This window comes from Phascolarctos cinereus, unplaced genomic scaffold (genome assembly GCF_003287225.1).
Source record: "Phascolarctos cinereus isolate Bilbo 61053 unplaced genomic scaffold, phaCin_HiC Scaffold_7;HRSCAF=346, whole genome shotgun sequence".
NCBI classification, from domain to species: domain Eukaryota; kingdom Metazoa; phylum Chordata; class Mammalia; order Diprotodontia; family Phascolarctidae; genus Phascolarctos; species Phascolarctos cinereus.
The window spans coordinates 40,472,671-40,491,343 of NW_027556180.1; the positions used below are offsets into that span (position 1 = coordinate 40,472,671).

Consider the following 18,673-nt stretch of genomic DNA (forward strand, 5'->3'; position numbering starts at 1 on the left):
CAAGGAGATTACATTGTATTGGGGAGACCTAACATGTACACGAGGCCAGTGTAAAGAAAATTCAGGAAGGTGAGAGCCTTGGACTAACAGTGAGGAGTGGGTAGGAGGCATCAGGGCAGGCTTCACTTGGGCTGAGCCTTGATGGGAGACAAAGATTCTTAGTGGTGGAGATGAGAAAAGGGGAGCATCCTAAGGATAGTGGCAGTTTTCTGAAAATTCAAAGAGGAGAGTATTGGGGTAGCTAGAATATAGACCCTGGGCGAGTCACTTAACCTGTCTGCCTCAGTTTCCTCATCTGTAAAATGGGGAAACCTTGCATGGTCACTGTAAGGATCAAATGAGATAATATTTATAAAGCACTTAGCATGCTGCCTGGCACATAGTAGGTGCTATATGAGTGCTAGCTGTTATTGTTTATTTGGGTGCTCCTCTTTCTTCTTCACATGGCACTTCACACCCCCCATCTCCACACCTTTGCATTGGTCATGCCCTAGCCTAGAATGTACTTCTTCCTCACTTCCACCTACAGAGTCTCTCTCTTCCTTCGAGGCATATCTCAAGCACCAGCTTCTACATCAACCCTTTTCTGATTCTCTCAGCTGCTAGTGCCTTCCCACCTAAACTGGTAGTTAATTAGTTTGTGTTCATGTGTATTTTTCCTCTTTATACATTTTTCTGCATATACTTATTTACGTACATATACATGTAATATAGTTGTATTCTCTCTATATTTATAGGTGGCTTCCCATTTCAATGTAAGCTCCTTGCAAGTAGGAGATGTTTCATTCTTTCTATTTGTGTTTCTAGCACCCAACGGTGTCTGGAACAGAGGTATCTAATACGTGTTTATTGGTTGATGGGAGTAGTGTGGATTAAGGCTGGCAGGACTGGAGGGTGTCAGACTGCAGAATTCCTTAAATGCCCCACTAGGTGTTTGAATTGGATCCTGGGGAGCAGGGGAATGATGTTATCAGACTTGGGCCTTAGGAAGAAGTGAAGCATTTTTAAAAATGTTAAAAAAAAAAGGATTAAAAAAACCTTACTCCTAGGTCTTGTTCCATATTTCAAATAACTCATTCCATCTGCTACATCATATGCTTGCAAAGCTTGGAGAGGCTGTGTCCAAGTAAAGGTAATCAACCTGATTGTCTTGTTCTGGCTTCCCAAGGTGCACTCACCAGCCAGGGGGAGACAGTCTTGCATATGTTTGTCCTCAATGGTGTCCTTGACTCCTCTTCTTCTTTGGAGTTCCTCCTTGGTTATGCATCGCACCCAGATCGCACCTGCCAGGCACCTGTCCACTGCCCACAGTTACATGGCATGTATACTTTACAGCTTCCATGTGCCTCCTCCAGTTTCTAAGGGATCATTCTCTACCCAAACTTTTCTGCCTTGGGATGCTTAAGGCATTCAATTCAACAGATACTTATGGAGTGCCCATTGTGTGCAAGGGAGCCTGGTATGTGCTGTATGGGAAGTCACTAGTTGTCCAGGCATTCTGGAACAGAGGGTGGGTGTGCCTGGGAATTGTGGGAGAATAGCCACAGCTTCATTTTGTTTCAACCCTTTTTATGTGTTTCTTTATAAAACATATAAATCTCTTTTCCTGAGTTAATAACTAGAATATCATGAACACAAGCTGTCTTTCTTTGGTTGAAGACTGAGTAGTACCACAGGGGCCTCCCTCTTAATAGGTAAAGGAGACCAGGGTAAACTGCAGTGATCCCAGGCTATACCCTAGAAATCACCAGTCCCCTAGGGGCTGTTTTGAACTCGTTCCTGTGAACAGTTTCCGTCCCCTTCCCCCCCATGGGCTATGGTTCTGTTTTGTCTCTGCAAATTGGTTCTCTGTGTCTGGAACGCTCTTCCCTCTCTGCCTCCACCTTGTAGAATCCCTGGCTTCCTTCAAGGTATCACTCAGGTGAAACTGATATACACTTCGTATTTAATTATGTACATGCAGCTTGCCCTAGTGAAATTCAGATTAATCAAACAGGCCTGTTATTTATGTATAAAACTCTACAGTTACAAAAGTCACATAAAAATGGAGTCACCAAAGTAGCGGCCTTCCAATGGGGGCTCAGAACAGTTCCATCTTTGTCTTTGCATTGCAGTGCCACATTGTAGGTGTGTAACAAAAACTTTGCGAATTAGTATCGTGAATTTAGATCTGGGAATGATCCCAGAGACCATTTAGTCTAGAGATTCTTAGCCATTTTTATGTTATGGCAGCTAGGTAGCACAGTACATAGGGTCAGGAAGACCTGAGTTCAGATTTGCCTTTGAGCACTTATTTATCTGTGAGACCTTGGGCAAGTCATTTAACCTCTGTTTACCTTAGTTTCCTCATATGCAAAATGAGAATGATAATAGTACCTATCTCCCAGGATTGTTATGAGGATCAAAAACCTTTGCAAACCTTAGAATGCTACATATTGAAATGCTATCTATTATTATTATTGTTATTATGGACCCTGTCTAGTGAAGCCTATGGACTCCTCCGAACAAACCTTTTAAATGCATAAAATAAAATGCATAAGATTACAAAGGGAACTGATTATATTGAAATATTTATCAGAATAAAAAAGTTTCCAGACCCCAGGTTAAAAAACCCTGATCTAGTCTAAGAGGCTTGTTTCAAATGTGAATTGAAAGAATGTAGAAAAACATGGGTGAGTCAGTTTTATTTCTCAGTGCTGGAAGCAGCTCCATAAGATCATCAGTTACAGATGACTTGCTGATCTCTATTGATGGAAAGGGTTTTCACACTTGGGAGTTCCCTACACATGAAATTTTTTAAAAAGTCAGATTTGTGAGGTATCTGGGCTCTGCTTAATTAACACATGACTCTCTCTATTGTCAGTGTTTCGGAACTGCCATTGTTTTCCCTCTAAGGCCTTGAAAACAGATGCTGATTTTATCATCTCTATTTTAAAACTTGACCCAACAGTTCTTGCCCTCAGGCAGCATTTTTGGCCAGTGCCTTTCAGTCTTTTCCACCTAGTCATTCCCCAGAGGACATCCAGGAATGCCCCACATTCTAGGTCATCTTTCCATGGAAAGAAAATGAAAATGCTCAGGATACCTGGTCTATGCTCACTTTTCAGAGGGAAGGAATTAGGAGCCATGGAGCTGGCCTTGGGCTTCTATCAGAGTATGCTGATGAAGAGAAATCCTGTTTACAGAGAGGGGCAGATTGGACTTCTAATTCTCTCCAGTCTTCTGTGACCCCAGATTGAGAAGCCTTGCTTTAAAGTGTTCATGATGGATAATGTGGCACGAGACTTGGGATTCAGGAAGACCTTGTTTGATTCAAATACTTCCCTAGCTTTGTGACCCCAGGGGCTAGTCTCTTTAACCTCTCTGGGCCTCAGTTTCCTGATCTGTAAGATGGGAATAGTAATAGAACTTATCTCATGGGATTGTTGTGAGGATCAAATGAGGAAATATATGTAAAATGCTTTACAAACCTCAAAGCACCATAAAAATGTTAGCAATTATTTAAAAAAAAGAACTCTTGCTACCTTTTGTTTTCATTATCACATACATTTCCCAGTGTATCCTTTGCCCTTCCCCTGGGCCAATAAAAAAGAGAAAAATAAAGCTCACCAACACATTGAAAAAGTCTGATTTATATGCATTGTTTCCACATCCATTGTCCCAAAGTCTCTGCAAAGAAGGGAGGGAGGTGTCTCCTCACATCTCCTTTTTGGAATCAAGGGTGGTTGTTGTAATTTCCCAGTATTCTTTTTCCCGATTGTTTGTGTTGTGGTTGTTAATGTTCTTTCCATTTATGTTGTTGAGGTCATTGTGTACCTTGCTTTCCTGGTTCTACTTCCTTCCCTGTGCATCAGTTCATTGAGGTGTTCCTGTGCCTCTCAGCATTCATCAGTCCTTATAGTGCAGTAAGATTTCATTAATGTACCATGACTTGTTTAGCCAGCCTCCCCTGCACGCGCATCTAATTTGTTTCTAGTTTCCTACTCACTTTTTGCATTATTTTCTCTTTTAACATGTTTCTCTGTCTAGCGGCTGGAAGTGTGCCAAGTGTGACTTGCGGGAGAACCTTTGGTTGAATCTGACCGATGGCACCATCCTTTGTGGAAAGTGGTTCTTTGACAACATGGGGGGAAACGGGCATGCGCTGGACCATTACAAAGAAATGGGCTACCCTTTGGCAGTGAAGTTAGGAACCATCACTCCAGATGGGGCAGGTGAGTCCTTCAAGCTTTGGGATTTAAGGAATTAGGGGAAGGGGTGATGACAACAAGGGAAAGGCCTGTAAACCTTTTAGCATCATGCCAAGAGTGTGGGACTCTGGGTTGAGAAGACCTTGATTCAAGTCTGGCCTCTGATCCTTAACCAGAGTGACCTCAGCCAGTGGCTTAACCTCTCAATATCCCAAGAAGCTCTTTAAGACTATAATTTGGAGGCAAGTTGCTGATCTGTGCTGGTATAGGAAGTTTGCTCATCAGGAAGTTCCTTATAGCAGCAAAATCATAGCTTGGGTCTAAAAAACATAAATATATATTATGTATATATGCATATGTTTAAGGAAAAAGTGTGGTATAGTTGTCCTATGATGGCCTTGTAAGCTGTAAGGTCTATGTGTAAGTCTTGTCTGTGACACATAGTGGCTCTGTGACCCTGGGCAAATCATTCAACCTCTGTTTGCCTCAGTTTCTCATCAGTAACATGGGAGTAAATATAGCACTTACCTCCCAAGGATGTTGTGAGCACATGGCTCACAGTCTCTCACTGGGAACCCTTCTCAGACCTTGGCATCTCCATTTTCCAGCCTTCTCAATTGCCTCAACTTTCATTCAAGCACTTGGATGACACATTTGTCAGCATCGTCATCACCTCAGCTTTTGCATCTCCAAGGCCCCAAACTCTTGGACGTTCTCTTATCTGACCACCTCCTCCTTGCTCTTCCATCACATCTCCTGCCTCACTCCTTCCAAACCTACCTTTTGGTTTAGAGTATGAGGCAACATGGACCAGTGTGGCATGGTTCTAGGTGATTCAGTGTGCCTGGGTTCAAATCCTAACTTTGTGACCTTGGACAAGTCTCCCTCTCTGGTCTTTAGGTTCCTCATCTATAAAATGAGGGGCTAGACCACCTGACTTCCAAGGGGTCCTTTTCAGCTCTAAATCTCTGATCCTCTGTCTTTCTGGTCCATCAATTCCTTCCTATTGTATCAGGCCGTTACCCCATCTGGACTAGCACTCTCCTTACCCCAGGCTGACTGGTAAATTCTCAGAGATTTTGGTAAGCACTGTCCCAGTCACTGGCAAATTTTTTCTACTCTCCTTAGAGTAGATAGGCATTTTATTTCATTCCTAACAATATCCTCAGATGTTGCTCCCCATCCCCAAATAAATTTGGGTACAGTCTGTGTCCTGAAATCAGGTTTTGTTAAGTATTAAAATGAAGAGTGTATTGAATCCAGGCAGGAGAACCAAATGAGACCCACAGTGGCACTTCAGATTTTGAAAGAGATAGGGTAGAGGCAGCTAGGTGGTACAGTGGATAGCACACTAGCCTTTGAGTCAGGAGGACCTGGGTTTAAATCTGGCCTCAGATGCTTGACACTTACTAGCTATGTGACCCTGGGCAGGTCACTTAACCCTGATTTCCTCACAAAGAAAAAAAAAAAGAGAGAGACAGGGTTGTCATTTGAGAGGTAGCTTGGTGGGGAGGAAAGAATACTGCCTTTGGACTTGGCAGATTATGGTTCAAATCTTAGCTATACAATTCAGGGCAGATCACATAAGCTCTCTGGGCCTCAGTTTCCTCATTTATAAAATGAAAGGGGTGTACTAGTGGCCTTTGAGGTCCCTTCCTCCTTTAAGGCTATTGCCCAATTGGGAATCTTTCAGAGAGAGGATTGTTGGAATTTCACTTGTTCAAAAAATTTTTTTTGAATCGTCCAACTTTGTACTTCCCAAGCTCTAGGCTGATTGTTGGAAATTGCAGAGGGGAGAGTTTAGTTCTTAAACTAATTAGCATACTGACATTTAAATCATTCAATAATAGCACATAGTTTATTAAACTATGTTATTAAACTAGTTTTAAAAAGCCAAGTTTCCAGAATATCAATTTGTTGCTTTGCAAAGAACATGCATGCAGTGTCGAGTGGAATGTCATCTTTATTTATTGTTATATTTCTGGGACCATTTGTCCCCTGGGAATTTTTTTGGGGGGAAGGGGAAGGGGAGGGTGACAGGTGAGGAAGAATTATTTTCACAATACTCTTAATTGGGCTTCTTTTTGGTTAGCAGTAGTTTCCTTTTTTTGACTGGATCTATTATTTATTTGATGTAAGGGACTCTCAGTGAAGAAACTCTCTCTACCAACACAGATTGGCATCTTCTTTGTAATGTGTAGTCTTAGGACACTAAGCCACACTCACTAAGTGCTTGGCGCACTGAGAGGTTAGGTTACTTGCCCATTGTCACACAGCTCCGGTGCATCCGGGGCGGGACTTGAACCCAGGGCTCACCCAATCCAAGGCCACACTATCTCTTGAATTAAATTAAACTGTGTTTCTTTTTATTTGAAGACAGTCTAGGGAAAATGATTTTCAGTTTACTTAACTGGGAATTTAAAACCAGTCAGTCAACAAGCTTTTATTAAGTACCTGAGTGGTGGAGCCAGGTTTTGAACCCAGATCCTCTGACTCCAAATTTAGTGCTCTTTCCAGTGTGCCACATAAGCAGGACAGTTTCACTTTGTCTCTTTTTAGGTTGTTGTTCTGTTGTCTCGGTCATTCTGACTTTCTGTGACCCCATTTGAGGTTTTCTTGGCAAAGATACTAGAGTGGTTTGCCATTTCCTTCTCTAGCTCATTCTATAGATGGGGAAACTGAGGCAACCAGGGTTAAGTGACTTGCCCAGCATCACACAGCTGTTAAATGTCTGAAGCCAGATTTGAACTCAGGAAGATGAGTCTTCTTGACTCCAGGCCTTGCACTTTATGCACTATGGCGCCACCTAACCAACACAAGTACACACACACTCTCTCTCTCTCTCTCTCTCTCTCTCTCTCTCTCTCTCTCTCTCTCTCTCTCTCTCTCTCTCTCTTTTGATAATTTATTTATTTTTAGTTTTCAACATTTACTGCCATAAGATTTTGAGTTTTAAATTTTCTCCTCCTTCCACTCCTCTTCCCCCCCACCCCAAGATGGCATGCAGTCTAATATAGGTTCTACTTATACATTCATGTTAAGCATATTTTCCCATTAGTCATGATGTAAAGAACAATTAGAACTAATGGGAGGAACCTCGAGAATGAAGCAATAACACAAAACAACAAGGGAAAAGGAGAGCAAATAGTATGCTTCATCTGCATTCAGGCTCCATAGTTCTTTCTCTGAATGTGGATAGCTTTTTCCATCATGAGTCTTTTGGAGATGCCTTAGATCCTTGCATTGCTGTGAAGAGCAAAGTCTATGAAAGTCAGTCATTGCACAACGTGGCTGTGACTGTGCACAGCGTTCTCCTGGTTCTGCTCACTTCACTCAGCATCAGTCCACACAAGTCTTTCCAGGTTTTTCTGAAGTCTGCCTGCTCATCATTTCTTATAGCACAAAAGTATTCCATTACATTCATATACCACAACTTGTTTAGCCATTCCCCAATTGATGGGCATCCCCTCAATTTCCAATTCTTTGCCACCACAAAAAGACCTGTTATAAATATTTTTTGTACATGTGGGTCTTTTTCCTGTTTTTATGATCTTTTTGGGATACAGACCTAGTAGTGGTAGTGCTGGGTCAAAGGGGTCAATACTCTCAATCTCTTGTTTCATTCACTTACTGCTGTCTTGACATTATTTGTAGTTGAGGGAAGAGTCTGACAGATTTCTACAAATCTTTGTGTTGCCTGAAAATGGTTTGTTCATATTTCAAAGCTATCACCAGTAGGGGTGGTCACATTCTAGTGAATTATGTATGTCCTGGATGGCTTGGGAAAGTTATAGGTTTAAAATCACAAGCTTGTGAAAAGCTATCTCGCCTGTAATGAAAGCCACCAGCCTGATAAAGGCCATAACCTCATCTTTAGAGGGTGACTTCCAGACATCTCATACTCCTATTTCTTTATGTTCTCTTTGAAATTTTAAAGTTTTTTATGTCATAAAATGTTATTATTTCACATTTCTTGGGTCAAAAGTTTGTTTTGAATATTAAGTTTATTTTTTGAGGTTTTTCCAAATTAAGAATGGATAATTTTTTAAAGTTAGGCCTTTTGGTGATTGGGAAATGTATCAATTATTTTAAGAACCCCAAATTTAGTCTGGTTAAGTTTTTTTTTTTAATTTGTGGATGAAGAGAACTATGGTATAAATATTTTTATTCACCTGGTTTTAAAATTAAGACCATAGATCATCAACCTGTATCATAAATAGAGCATTGACATAATTTGGAGAAAAAGAGTCTTCAGGGAGACACGATAGCTATTTTTTTCCCCCTGTTTTTGGAACTGAACCTGTAATTTTGTTGGTGATGGTGTTGTGATTCAGCTATTTTCAGCTGTGTCTGACTCTCCGTGACCCCACTTGGGTTTTTCTTGGCAAAGATACCGTAGTGGTCTGCCATTTCCTTCTCCAGCTCATTTTACAGATGAAGAAACTGTGGCAAACAGGGTTAAGTCACCTGCCCAGGGTCACACAGCTAATAATTGTCTGAGCCTGGATTTGAACTCAGGAAATCGAGTCTTCCTGACTCCATGCCTGGCCCTTTCTCTACTTTGACGCTTAGCTGCTCCTTTCATTGGTGTAGAGAGCCTGAAATGAGGAAACTCATTCTACCAATACAGATCATCACCTCCTCTGCAGCTTACGGTCTTAGAGAATTGCCTACGGCACCAAAGTGTTAAGTGGCTTTCCCAGGGTCACACCCAGGTCTTTCTGACTCCAAGGCAGATATTCCATTTTCTGTGTCTTCCTCACCATATTTGAAAAGTTGTTATATGGAAGAGGGCTTAGATCAGTTCTGTTTGGTTCCCAAGGGCAAAAGTAGGAGTAGTAACTAGAAGTTACAAAAAGCCAAAACCTTTCTAACACAGGAGAGCTGCCTGAAAGGGCTCTGGGCTGCCTGGAGAAGCAGAGGGCTCCCTTCACTATCTCCAGTTAGAGACTGGATGACCTCTTGTCTTTAGTCTTGGAATAGGAATTCCTTCAGGTCTGGTTGGCCACTGCCCTTCTAACTCAGAAATTCTGTGAAAAAAAAAATTGTCTTTGGTTAAAAAAATGAGGTATATTCAGGAAGAGGGAGAAGGTAGTAGAGGGGGAAAGAAACGTGGAAAGGAGAAGCCATTTGGAGAAAGAGGAAGACACAAGATGGAGCCAGAGGAGGCCAGGGACCACGTCTTATCTGTGCAAGGCATTTATAGAGCTCCTACTGTGTGCCAGGCACTGTGCTGAGTGCTTTTTTTTTAAAACAAATATCTTATTTGGTCCTCACAATAACCCTGTAAGGTAGGTGCTGTCATCCTCATTTTACAGTTGTGGCAATTGAGGCAGATAAGAGTTAAGTGACTTACCCAGGGTCACACAGCTAGTAAGTATCTGAGGCCAGAATTAAACTCAGGTCTTCCTGATTCCAGGTTCAGCACTCTACCCACTGTAATATCAGCTGGATTAAATATCTGAATATCTATGTAGACACTGGCAATTTTTAATACTTTTTTCTTGGGGCCCAGGACATACTTTGTAGAGACTTTTTTTTGGCATTAGTGAAAATGTCAAGGAAAGCCAGGCATGGACTTGTGATTTGAAGCAGCTAGGGAGCTTGAGAATGGGAATTGAGTTTGGGAATTCTGGGTTGCAATGGGCTAGGCTGCTCTGGCATCCACACTAAGTCTGGCATCAATATGGGGAGCTTATGAGAGTGGTGAGGGAGTGGATCAGGGAGGGGGGCTGCCATATTGTCGAAGGAATGGCAAAAGTATCCCAGATTAGAAACAGAGCAAGTCAGAGAGTCTGTGCCAATCAGCAGTGGGTCAAGTGTATGACTATCCTCTACCCTTCTAACCTGGAAGAGATGGAAAGACTCAGTCTTTAGAAGAAAAGTCAAGGAAATTTATCATTGATCCTAATGGTTGTAAATTTCTTTTCCCCTTTGCAGATGTTTATTCCTTCCAAGAAGAAGAGTCTGTTTTAGATCCCCACTTAGCCAAGCACTTAGCACATTTTGGGATTGACATGCTTCAGATGCATTCGGTGAGAATGCCAGCCTTTGTTTACACCTTAACTTCCAGTGTAGTGGGTGGGAAGGTGGTGGCAGTGAGATTGTTGCATCTAATTTAAATATTCTTCTTCTTATGCAAATATTCATTATAATAAAATTTGAAGTTCTAATGATTTTTGTTTACAAATCCAATTATGTGGGCCAATCTACCCATCATCCCATAAGTATTTTTCTAAGTGCTTACTCTGGGCAAGGCACTGGGAATGTAAATACAAAGAATAAAAGAATCCCTACCCTCAGTGAGCTTACCTTTTAACAGAGGAGACATGAACCTATAAAAATATATGCTGAATCATATAAAGGCAATAAATATAAATAAATATCAAATAGTTAAATCCAAGGTAGTTGGAAGTTGGGAGAGGCAGCTAGCCTTTGGGGGGGGGCATTCAAGAAAGGCTTCATGTAGAATGTTAAAGCTGGATCTTGAAAGAAGAGGAAGCCTCTGAGGGAGAGCTGAGGAGGGTGTGTTTTACAGGCATGGGTGACTGGATTTAACTTGTTACTGGATTTAAAGATTAGATTTGTTTTTTTGTAACATGAATGGGAAATCAATATTGAATTTGGGGATGACTTTTTGATTCATTGGGATCAGCACTAGAATCTCCCCTTAATGTACTTAGAACCTCACTGCCTGGACAGTTAAATAATAATGCGATTAATAAGAGAATAAATAATAATGAGAGTAATAAGGTATTAAAAGAAGATGACCTTTGAAATTGTTGGCTATAACATACTTTAATCTCAAGATGAGTGAGTTGATTTCACTTAATATAAATAAAAAGTTAAAATAACCAGAGATCATAACTGGATGGAGATAACAAGAAAACACATTGTTAATGGAGAATCCTTGCCTTATTTTTACTCTATGACTATTCTATGGATGGCGAAATATCTACTTTAGACATGAGGTCACATGAATGTGGTATTTTGCTTGTGTTCAGACCTCATCTGAAGAATTGTATTCCATTTTTGGCTTTCTAGTTTAGAAGGGCGTTGGTAAATTGGAGCGTGTCCTGAGGACACCAGCATGGTAAAGAGCCTCACGTATGTCATATGAGGCTTGGTGGAACCAAAGGAGTCATTTGGTCTAACTTTTTCATTTTTTTGATGAGGAAGCTGAGCCTCATACAGGCTAAGTGACTTTAGGCTAGTAGTGAGCAGCAGAGTTGGCATCTCACCCCAGATCCTCTGATTCCGAATCCGATGTTCTTAGAATCATAGGAGAGATCTTGGTGACATGGTGTGTAGAGTTCTGGAATTGTCACTGAGTCACTTAATCTTCCTCAGCCTCAGTTTCTTTTTTTAAAATTTATTTAGTATTTTATTTTTCCCCAGTTACATGTAAAAACAATTTTAACATTTGTTTTTAGAACTTTGAGTTCCAAATGTTAGCCACAGTTTCTGTAGCTGAAAATGGAAATAATCATAATACCTCTTTCTCAGGATCGTGAAGATTAAAATGAGACAACATTAGGTAAAGTCCTTTGCCAGCCTCGAAGTGCTAGCTCAGTGTGAGCTATTACTAGAAGATGACATTGCTCTTTTTTTTTTTAATGCCTCTGTACCCATTGGTTTGGCTGTTTCCTCTTTATTTACCCTCCTTCCTCCCTTTCCCCACCCAAAAGAGCAGATAATTCCAGAAAGACTGAGTGAGTAGATAGACAAGGCCAGGTTCCCATCAGCAATCATTAATGATACCAAATTAATGAATGCCATTTAAGTTGTCTTTCTTTAACGATTTGGCACCTAGACGGAGAATGGCACAAGGGACAGTGATGTCAAACCCAGGATCAGTGAGTGGGAAGTCATTCAGGAGTCAGGAATGAAACTGAAGCCCATGTATGGCTCTGGATACACCGGGATGAGGAACCTTGGAAATAGCTGCTATCTCAGTGCGGTCATGCAAGCCATCTTCAGCATCCCTGAATTTCAGAGAATGTAAGTTTTGACGCTCCAGAGAATGGGATTTCCAGTGTTCTCTCTTGTACATGTAGTACCCACACTCCATCCTTATCTCTGGTACCTGCTCAGACATGGTGGATTACACTTGGCATGTGTTTCTGGAGCCTGGCGGCAGGGAGTGTAGGCAGTTTTCTAGAACGATGTTTCCTTTATATTTTGGACAGTTTTATAAAAATGATATACACATGAAGCTCTTTCTCAATATGTGTTCTGATTGAAAGAGCTGTAACTAGAGATGATTCTTGAAATTCATTTGAGACTAGAGGGGAGGAGATTGCGTATAGTATCTATGGTCTAGTCTTGAGTAGAATGATACCAGCTTGCCTCCTAGAAGAAAGTCCAACTCTTTCCCCTGGGAAAGTAGGACCTAGTAGAGAAGTAGCAGATAATGGAACCTGGGGGGTGATGGTCTGGGGGTGCTTGTGCCTTGTGGTGTTATGATGTGACAGAGGGCTATGAAGTTGTGAAGGAGCAATCAGAAATCATTTATTAAACGTTTACTGTATGCCAGGCACTACGCTAAGGCTAAGGCTGGGATATGATATAATATAATATGATATATGATCTAATATAATGTGATATAGACAAAAGTATGATAGTCCTCTCTCTCAAGTGATATTGGTACCCTGGGGCAATGGTTTGTTTACCCCAGGCTAGTTATATCTGTTATTATTGAAGCTGTTAGCCTGCTGTTTTTTATTCTTTCTTTTCTCCATGCAGAGAGAATGGGGAACAAGGATTCTACCCCCCTCCCCCACAATTTAAAGGCCCTTAATTAGAAGTCATATGAAGGAGAAGAGTTTTTCCCTAGTGCATTCTCTACACAGACATATTGCTTTTCTGGCTTTCTTGGGCTGTTCTTTAGTGCAGGCCAGGGAATTGCTGCCTTTGGAACTCAGCTGCCTGCAGGGGTTAGAAAACACTGTGATGTTCCAGAGGTGAGAGGTTTCCCTTGGGAAATATTATGGATTGGAACCACAGAATCACAGAATTGGAGTGTTGGAAGGGACCTCAGAGGCATGTGATCCAAAGCATAGCTGAAAGGAATCCCCTTTATAAGTAAGTAAATATACTTACAAATCCCCATCTGTAAGCATATGTACTTACGAACATTGCCGCTTTGCTGAAGATATTTACGTCTCTCTATCTTATCTGTCTCCTCTATATAGTATTACATATCTCTGTATCTGTCTATCTATGTATCTATCTATGTATCTCTGCATCTATCTCATATATAATATTACATGTCTGTCTGTCTATATCGTTTTCACTCTGGTGGAGCCAAGATGGTCACTGCCTTGTTCAGAGTTCCCGTGTCTTTCAGGGTTGTTTTATTGTGGCCGTCATTGTGAATTAAGTCTCTTGAAAGCTCACTGAGGCAGAGACCATTTAATTTTTGTCTCTGTACCTCCCGTGCAGCATATGAGAGGCACTTCATAAGTACCTGCTGATTGACTTACTGGTTTTTCTTAGTTCATTCTTCATCTTTTCATGCAAGTCTTCCGAGGTTTTAATTGCTTGGATTGTGTATTGCTCAGGCAGAAGGAGATAAGAGGCCCTCCAGGTCATAGATGACCTTCCCAAGCCCCTTTCACCTCTCACCTTTTGCCTTTTGCCTTCACTTTTCCCTTTGGTGACTATTCTATAACTCAGGCTCTAGGACTTGAAACTAACTCTGGAGAACATCCTCTTAGGGGCTAAGGGTTAATTATTATTTAATTTAATTTTAAACAAAAGTAAATGAGAGCTGGATTAGAAGGCCTCTGTATTCCTTCTCGGTTCTAAACCTTTGATCCTATGAAATCATGCTCTTTTGTTGGTAATTAGAAGGATTTTTAAAATTTCAAAACTATGTGGGCTTTTCACACTCAGAAAGACTGAAGAAGAATTTAATAACTGACACTTTTTGCAATTTTTTTGCAAAAGTTTCCCAAAGTTTCACATTCTTCTATTCTTAATTGAACTTTGTATTTGGTGAATTTAGACCCAAATCGGTTGCTCACCAAAGGCTTTTAAGATCACAGAGTAGGATGGGAAGAGCCTTAGCTCTGGAGTCAGAAGAGCTGGGTTCAAATCGTAGTGCTGATACCACTTGTGTGACCTTGGTCATGTGTCTTAATCCCTCTGGGTGTCAGTTTCCTTGTACGTAAAATAAGGGGGTTGGACTTACTGCCCACGGGGGTCACTTCCAACTCTTAATCTATGGTTCCGTGAACATTGAATAACTAAAACCAAAAGCCACCTTACTCTTCGGACTCGCTCTCTGCCATCTTTTCTCCTGCATCTTCCAAAACTCTCCAGCTTCCTGCTTCCCTATCCGCCCCCCAGATATACCAGCTGGGCAGGGTCTGTCTAGCCCAAGAGCTGCAACTGCATTCTGTAAGTAGAAAGAATGAGTCACGGTAAGATTAGTTTACACAAGCGGAGCCTGGAATGGCAACCTGATTCCTTGACGCCCTGCTTGCCTCTTGACCGATCTGTTCTTTAATTTCTGTTGGGAATCAAATCTAAAGACAGAGCCTTACAAAGGGACATCCGAGGTGGGTTGTGAAGTGGCAAAACTGATTTTCCCTTCTTGATTAAAATCACTTGAATAATAGTATTAGCTAATGTTTCAAGTTTGCCGAGCCCTTGGCACCTTCTCTTCTCATCCTCATGACGAGCGACTTACAGAGACCCTGCAAGTAGGATAGATGCTATTATTATCCCCATTTTACAGATGAAGAACCTGAGGCAGACAATGGTTAAGTGACTTGCCCAAGGTCACACAGCTAGCATCTGAAATAGGATTTGAATGCAGGTGTTCCTGACTCCCAGTCCATTGCTCTATGCACTGTACCACCTAGCTGCCTATAGCTAGAAATTATATTATCCTTAGGGGGTAGGAGATAGGGACTGAACCTGTGACTTAAATAGGTATAGATGAGGTGAGGAGGAAACTCCCTCTGCTAGTGTAGGTCAGCATCTTCTCTGCAATTTAAAGATAGATCTGAAGAGGATTTTCTAAGTACAAAAACCAAAAACCCTTCAAAAATTATTTGGCCAAAAGCTCTAAATTTTACTTTGATTGCTGGAAAGACACCTGTATTCATCTGCGAAATGTACATAATTACAGCCATGGAAGGCATCGTGGTATAGGTGGTAGAGACCCAGCAACTGGGCATTTGTCTTGCCTCTGCCTCACATATAACTGTGTATTCCTGGGCACGTTACTTGACCTTTCACCACCCTGTGATCTCACCACCTTTAAGCATTTTCAGTTTGCCTTGGAGGAAGAAATTTCCTCACTGGGAGTTCCTCATGGCACTGAAATGGCATGTCTAGTCTCTGATCCTATTATTATTGTTACTATTTCAGGTTTGATAAAAAAAAAATGGCATCCATTTCACAGAGTTGTTGTGAGGAAAAGATGAGATAATGTACCTAAATTGCTTTGTAAGCCTTGAGTTACTACATAGTTGATCACAGAGATCAGAGCTGAGATGCTCTAGTTCACCCTGATTACTTTACAGTTGGGTAAACTGAGGCTGAAGGGAGGTCAAGCAACTTTCCTAGAGTCAGAGGAAGTTAATAAGCAATAGAGACATGTGTTAGCTATTTTTATTATTACTAAGAGGATATTTACTTTGGTGTCCTGAGAGCTATGTGTTGCTGAATTTGGAGTCTGAATCTCTCTTGACTCCCAATCTAATGCCCTTTCAACCCCGCTGAGATTTCTACTAGGTCTTTCATGCGCAGGTTATCAAAAAGGTTTAGACAAGCAGAGAATAACGAATGGTATAAATGTAATATGCGAAGGATAACATTATTGGGAGAAGTAGCAAGAACATCTTGCAAAGAGTAGATGATAAGGGGATGCCAACGTTAGCTCCTTTGTGGATATAGAAACTAATTGCCCAAGAGGATTCTGGGGTGTTTCAGGACAAGGTGGAAAGAGCAAATAATTTGGAGATGCCAGGAACAATATGAGAGTCAGAATTTGTTGGTCGGGGTGTTTGTGGGAGGGGTGATATAAATATTTACCAAAGACTGGTGTGTTGTCCTAGCATTTGACTGCTTTTGCAGGGCGGCCCAGGAGAAAACAACAGCAACAACAACAGCTTTCCATTAGTCCTAGGATTAGGTTTGACAACAGAGCCAGCCATAAGTATTGTGGTGACTCGACTAGGGAAGTATCTCAGAGGTCTTAGTGAGAATGTGTCCCTTTTATTTTGGTTTCCTGTTCCCTCTGCCCCAACATCTGTGCTGTTCTTTTCTCATTTCTAGGTATGTGGGAAATTTGGCAAGAATATTTGACTACTCTCCTCTCGACCCAACACAGGATTTCAACACACAGATGTAAGTGCCAGGTCACCATCGGGGAGGGTAGGAAAGTGTGGAGCAGAATTGGAAAAATTCCCTCGCAATCAGAAGTAAATGACTGAAAGAAACTTTTGTCACAACCCTTGATATCTAGGTAATGGGATGGCTGTTTTGCTGGCTGAAATGTCAAATGTGGTGGTAATTGAGGGAGAAGAAAACAAGCTGGTGGTTCATTGTTTTGTTTGTTTATTTGTTTCTCTGCTTTACTCCAGGGCTAAGTTAGGACATGGCCTTCTCTCAGGCCAGTATTCCAAACCTCCCATGAAATCTGAGCTCATTGAACAGGTGATGAAAGAAGAACATAAGGTAAGTCCATGTGCGGGCACTTACGGCTCTGGTCTGTAGGTACAGTGGCCCCAGAGCTCTGGGAATAATCATGGGCTGGAAGGTCCCCAGGCCTCTTAACAAAGTATAAAATCAAAGGTTTCATTCTGGGAGATGACATTTTTGTTTATACATTTCAAAAAATTAAGGTCCAGGTTTTTATTTGCAGAGTTGCTTTCTCCGTGGATCTTTACATTTGTTGTTGCTGTTGTTGTTGTTGTTATAGTCATGTTTAAGTCTTTGTGACCCCATTTGGGGTTTTCTTGGCTAAGATATTTTCCTTCTCCAGCTCATTTTATGATGAGGAAACTGAAGCAAACAGGGTTTAAATGATTTACACAGGATCACACAGCTAGTAAGTGACTGGTGACAGGTGCTCTATCCTCTGTACCACTTAGCTTCCATTTACATGGACCTTTATATGGGTTCGATTTATCAGAATAATTCAGCATGTCCTTTTCTATAAAATATGTGTGGACTATGAAAATATTCATAGTTTTGTCAGTGTGGGCCCACTTTCTGCCAACCAAGATGGCAGCCCATCTATAATGTAAAAGATAAGAATAGACCAGAACTAGGGAGTTGCTTGGAGCCCAGAGTGGTTCAGGTTTTTGATTAGGATTATGCAGTTGGTAACAAAGTCAGGAAAGACCTCATGTGTGAGACAGACACATGTGAGCTTAGTTTGGAAGAAACCAGGAATTTTTTTCAAGTCTGAAGTGAGAAAGGTGTAGAGTATGTTCTGAGGGGACCATCTCAATTCCCACTCTCACTGATGAGTCAGACCCTCTGAATATGTCTATTATATCCCCTCAGTGCTCTCAGGGTAGTTTTGAAGGGTTGTAAGCTGTCTTCCTTTTTTTAAGAAATAGATTTTTATCAATATCTTTTGTTTTTACATCACCAGAATTACTCCTAGTATTCTTCCTCTTCCCTCTTCCAGAGAGCCATCTCATATAACAAGAAAAAAAAAGAAAAAGAGAAAAGAAAAAAATACTAGTAGAACTAATGAATGTATTTAGAAAGTCTTAAAATATGTGCAGTACTTCACATTTCCCCTTTTCCAAAGGAGTGGGGACTAGAATGTCTTCTCCTACCTCTTCTCTGGGGTCATGCTTGTTCTGTGTAATATAACATTGATTTTTGATTGTTTTGTTATTATTCTTATAATTTTCATTGTTGTCATCTTTGTGCATATTTTTTTTGCTCAGCTTACTTCACTCTGCATCAGTTCATGCAATTTCTATGGTTCTTTGTATTCGTCATTGTCTCTTATAGCACAGCAATAATCGATTACATTCATATACCACAATTTCTTTAGTCATTCTACAGTCAATAGGTATCTATGTTGTTTCCAAACTTTTTGCAATCACAAAAAATGCTACAATAAATATTTTTGTGAATATGGGGATTTCATTCTTATCAATGACCTCCTTGGAGTATTTTCCTAGTAGTGAATTCCATGAGTCAAAGGATATAGGCATGTTAGTCCCTTTTTTCTACATATTTCCAAAATAATTTTCAGAATGGTTAAACCGATTCACAGCTCCACCAGTAATGCATTCATGTGCCTGTCATCCAATAAGGGGGTTGTTTTTCTAATGCTCTGTGGCTCACAAGACCCTACTAGTGTGCTTTCTGCCATGTTGATCAGTTGAGAATCATTTAGTCAGCTTATATAATGCCTTTTGACATGTGATTTTTAGAAAGGGGGATTATAGTAAGGACAGTTGGTACAAAATGTTCCTCCCCCCTCCCCCAAAGTCTGTTCT

At 40.9% G+C, this 18,673-nt stretch overlaps 1 protein-coding gene across 1 annotated transcript in view; it reads left to right on the top strand.

Moving 5' to 3' along the window:
- The window catches only part of USP13 (ubiquitin specific peptidase 13), a 140,434-nt gene that overhangs the window by 67,262 nt on the left and 54,499 nt on the right, over positions 1–18,673 (top strand). The window contains exons 6-10 of the mRNA XM_020980773.2: positions 4,030–4,214; positions 10,131–10,225; positions 12,004–12,191; positions 16,482–16,553; positions 16,790–16,883. Coding sequence (XP_020836432.1) covers positions 4,030–4,214; positions 10,131–10,225; positions 12,004–12,191; positions 16,482–16,553; positions 16,790–16,883 — 634 coding nt within the window. The remainder of the gene's footprint in view (positions 1–4,029; positions 4,215–10,130; positions 10,226–12,003; positions 12,192–16,481; positions 16,554–16,789; positions 16,884–18,673) is intronic.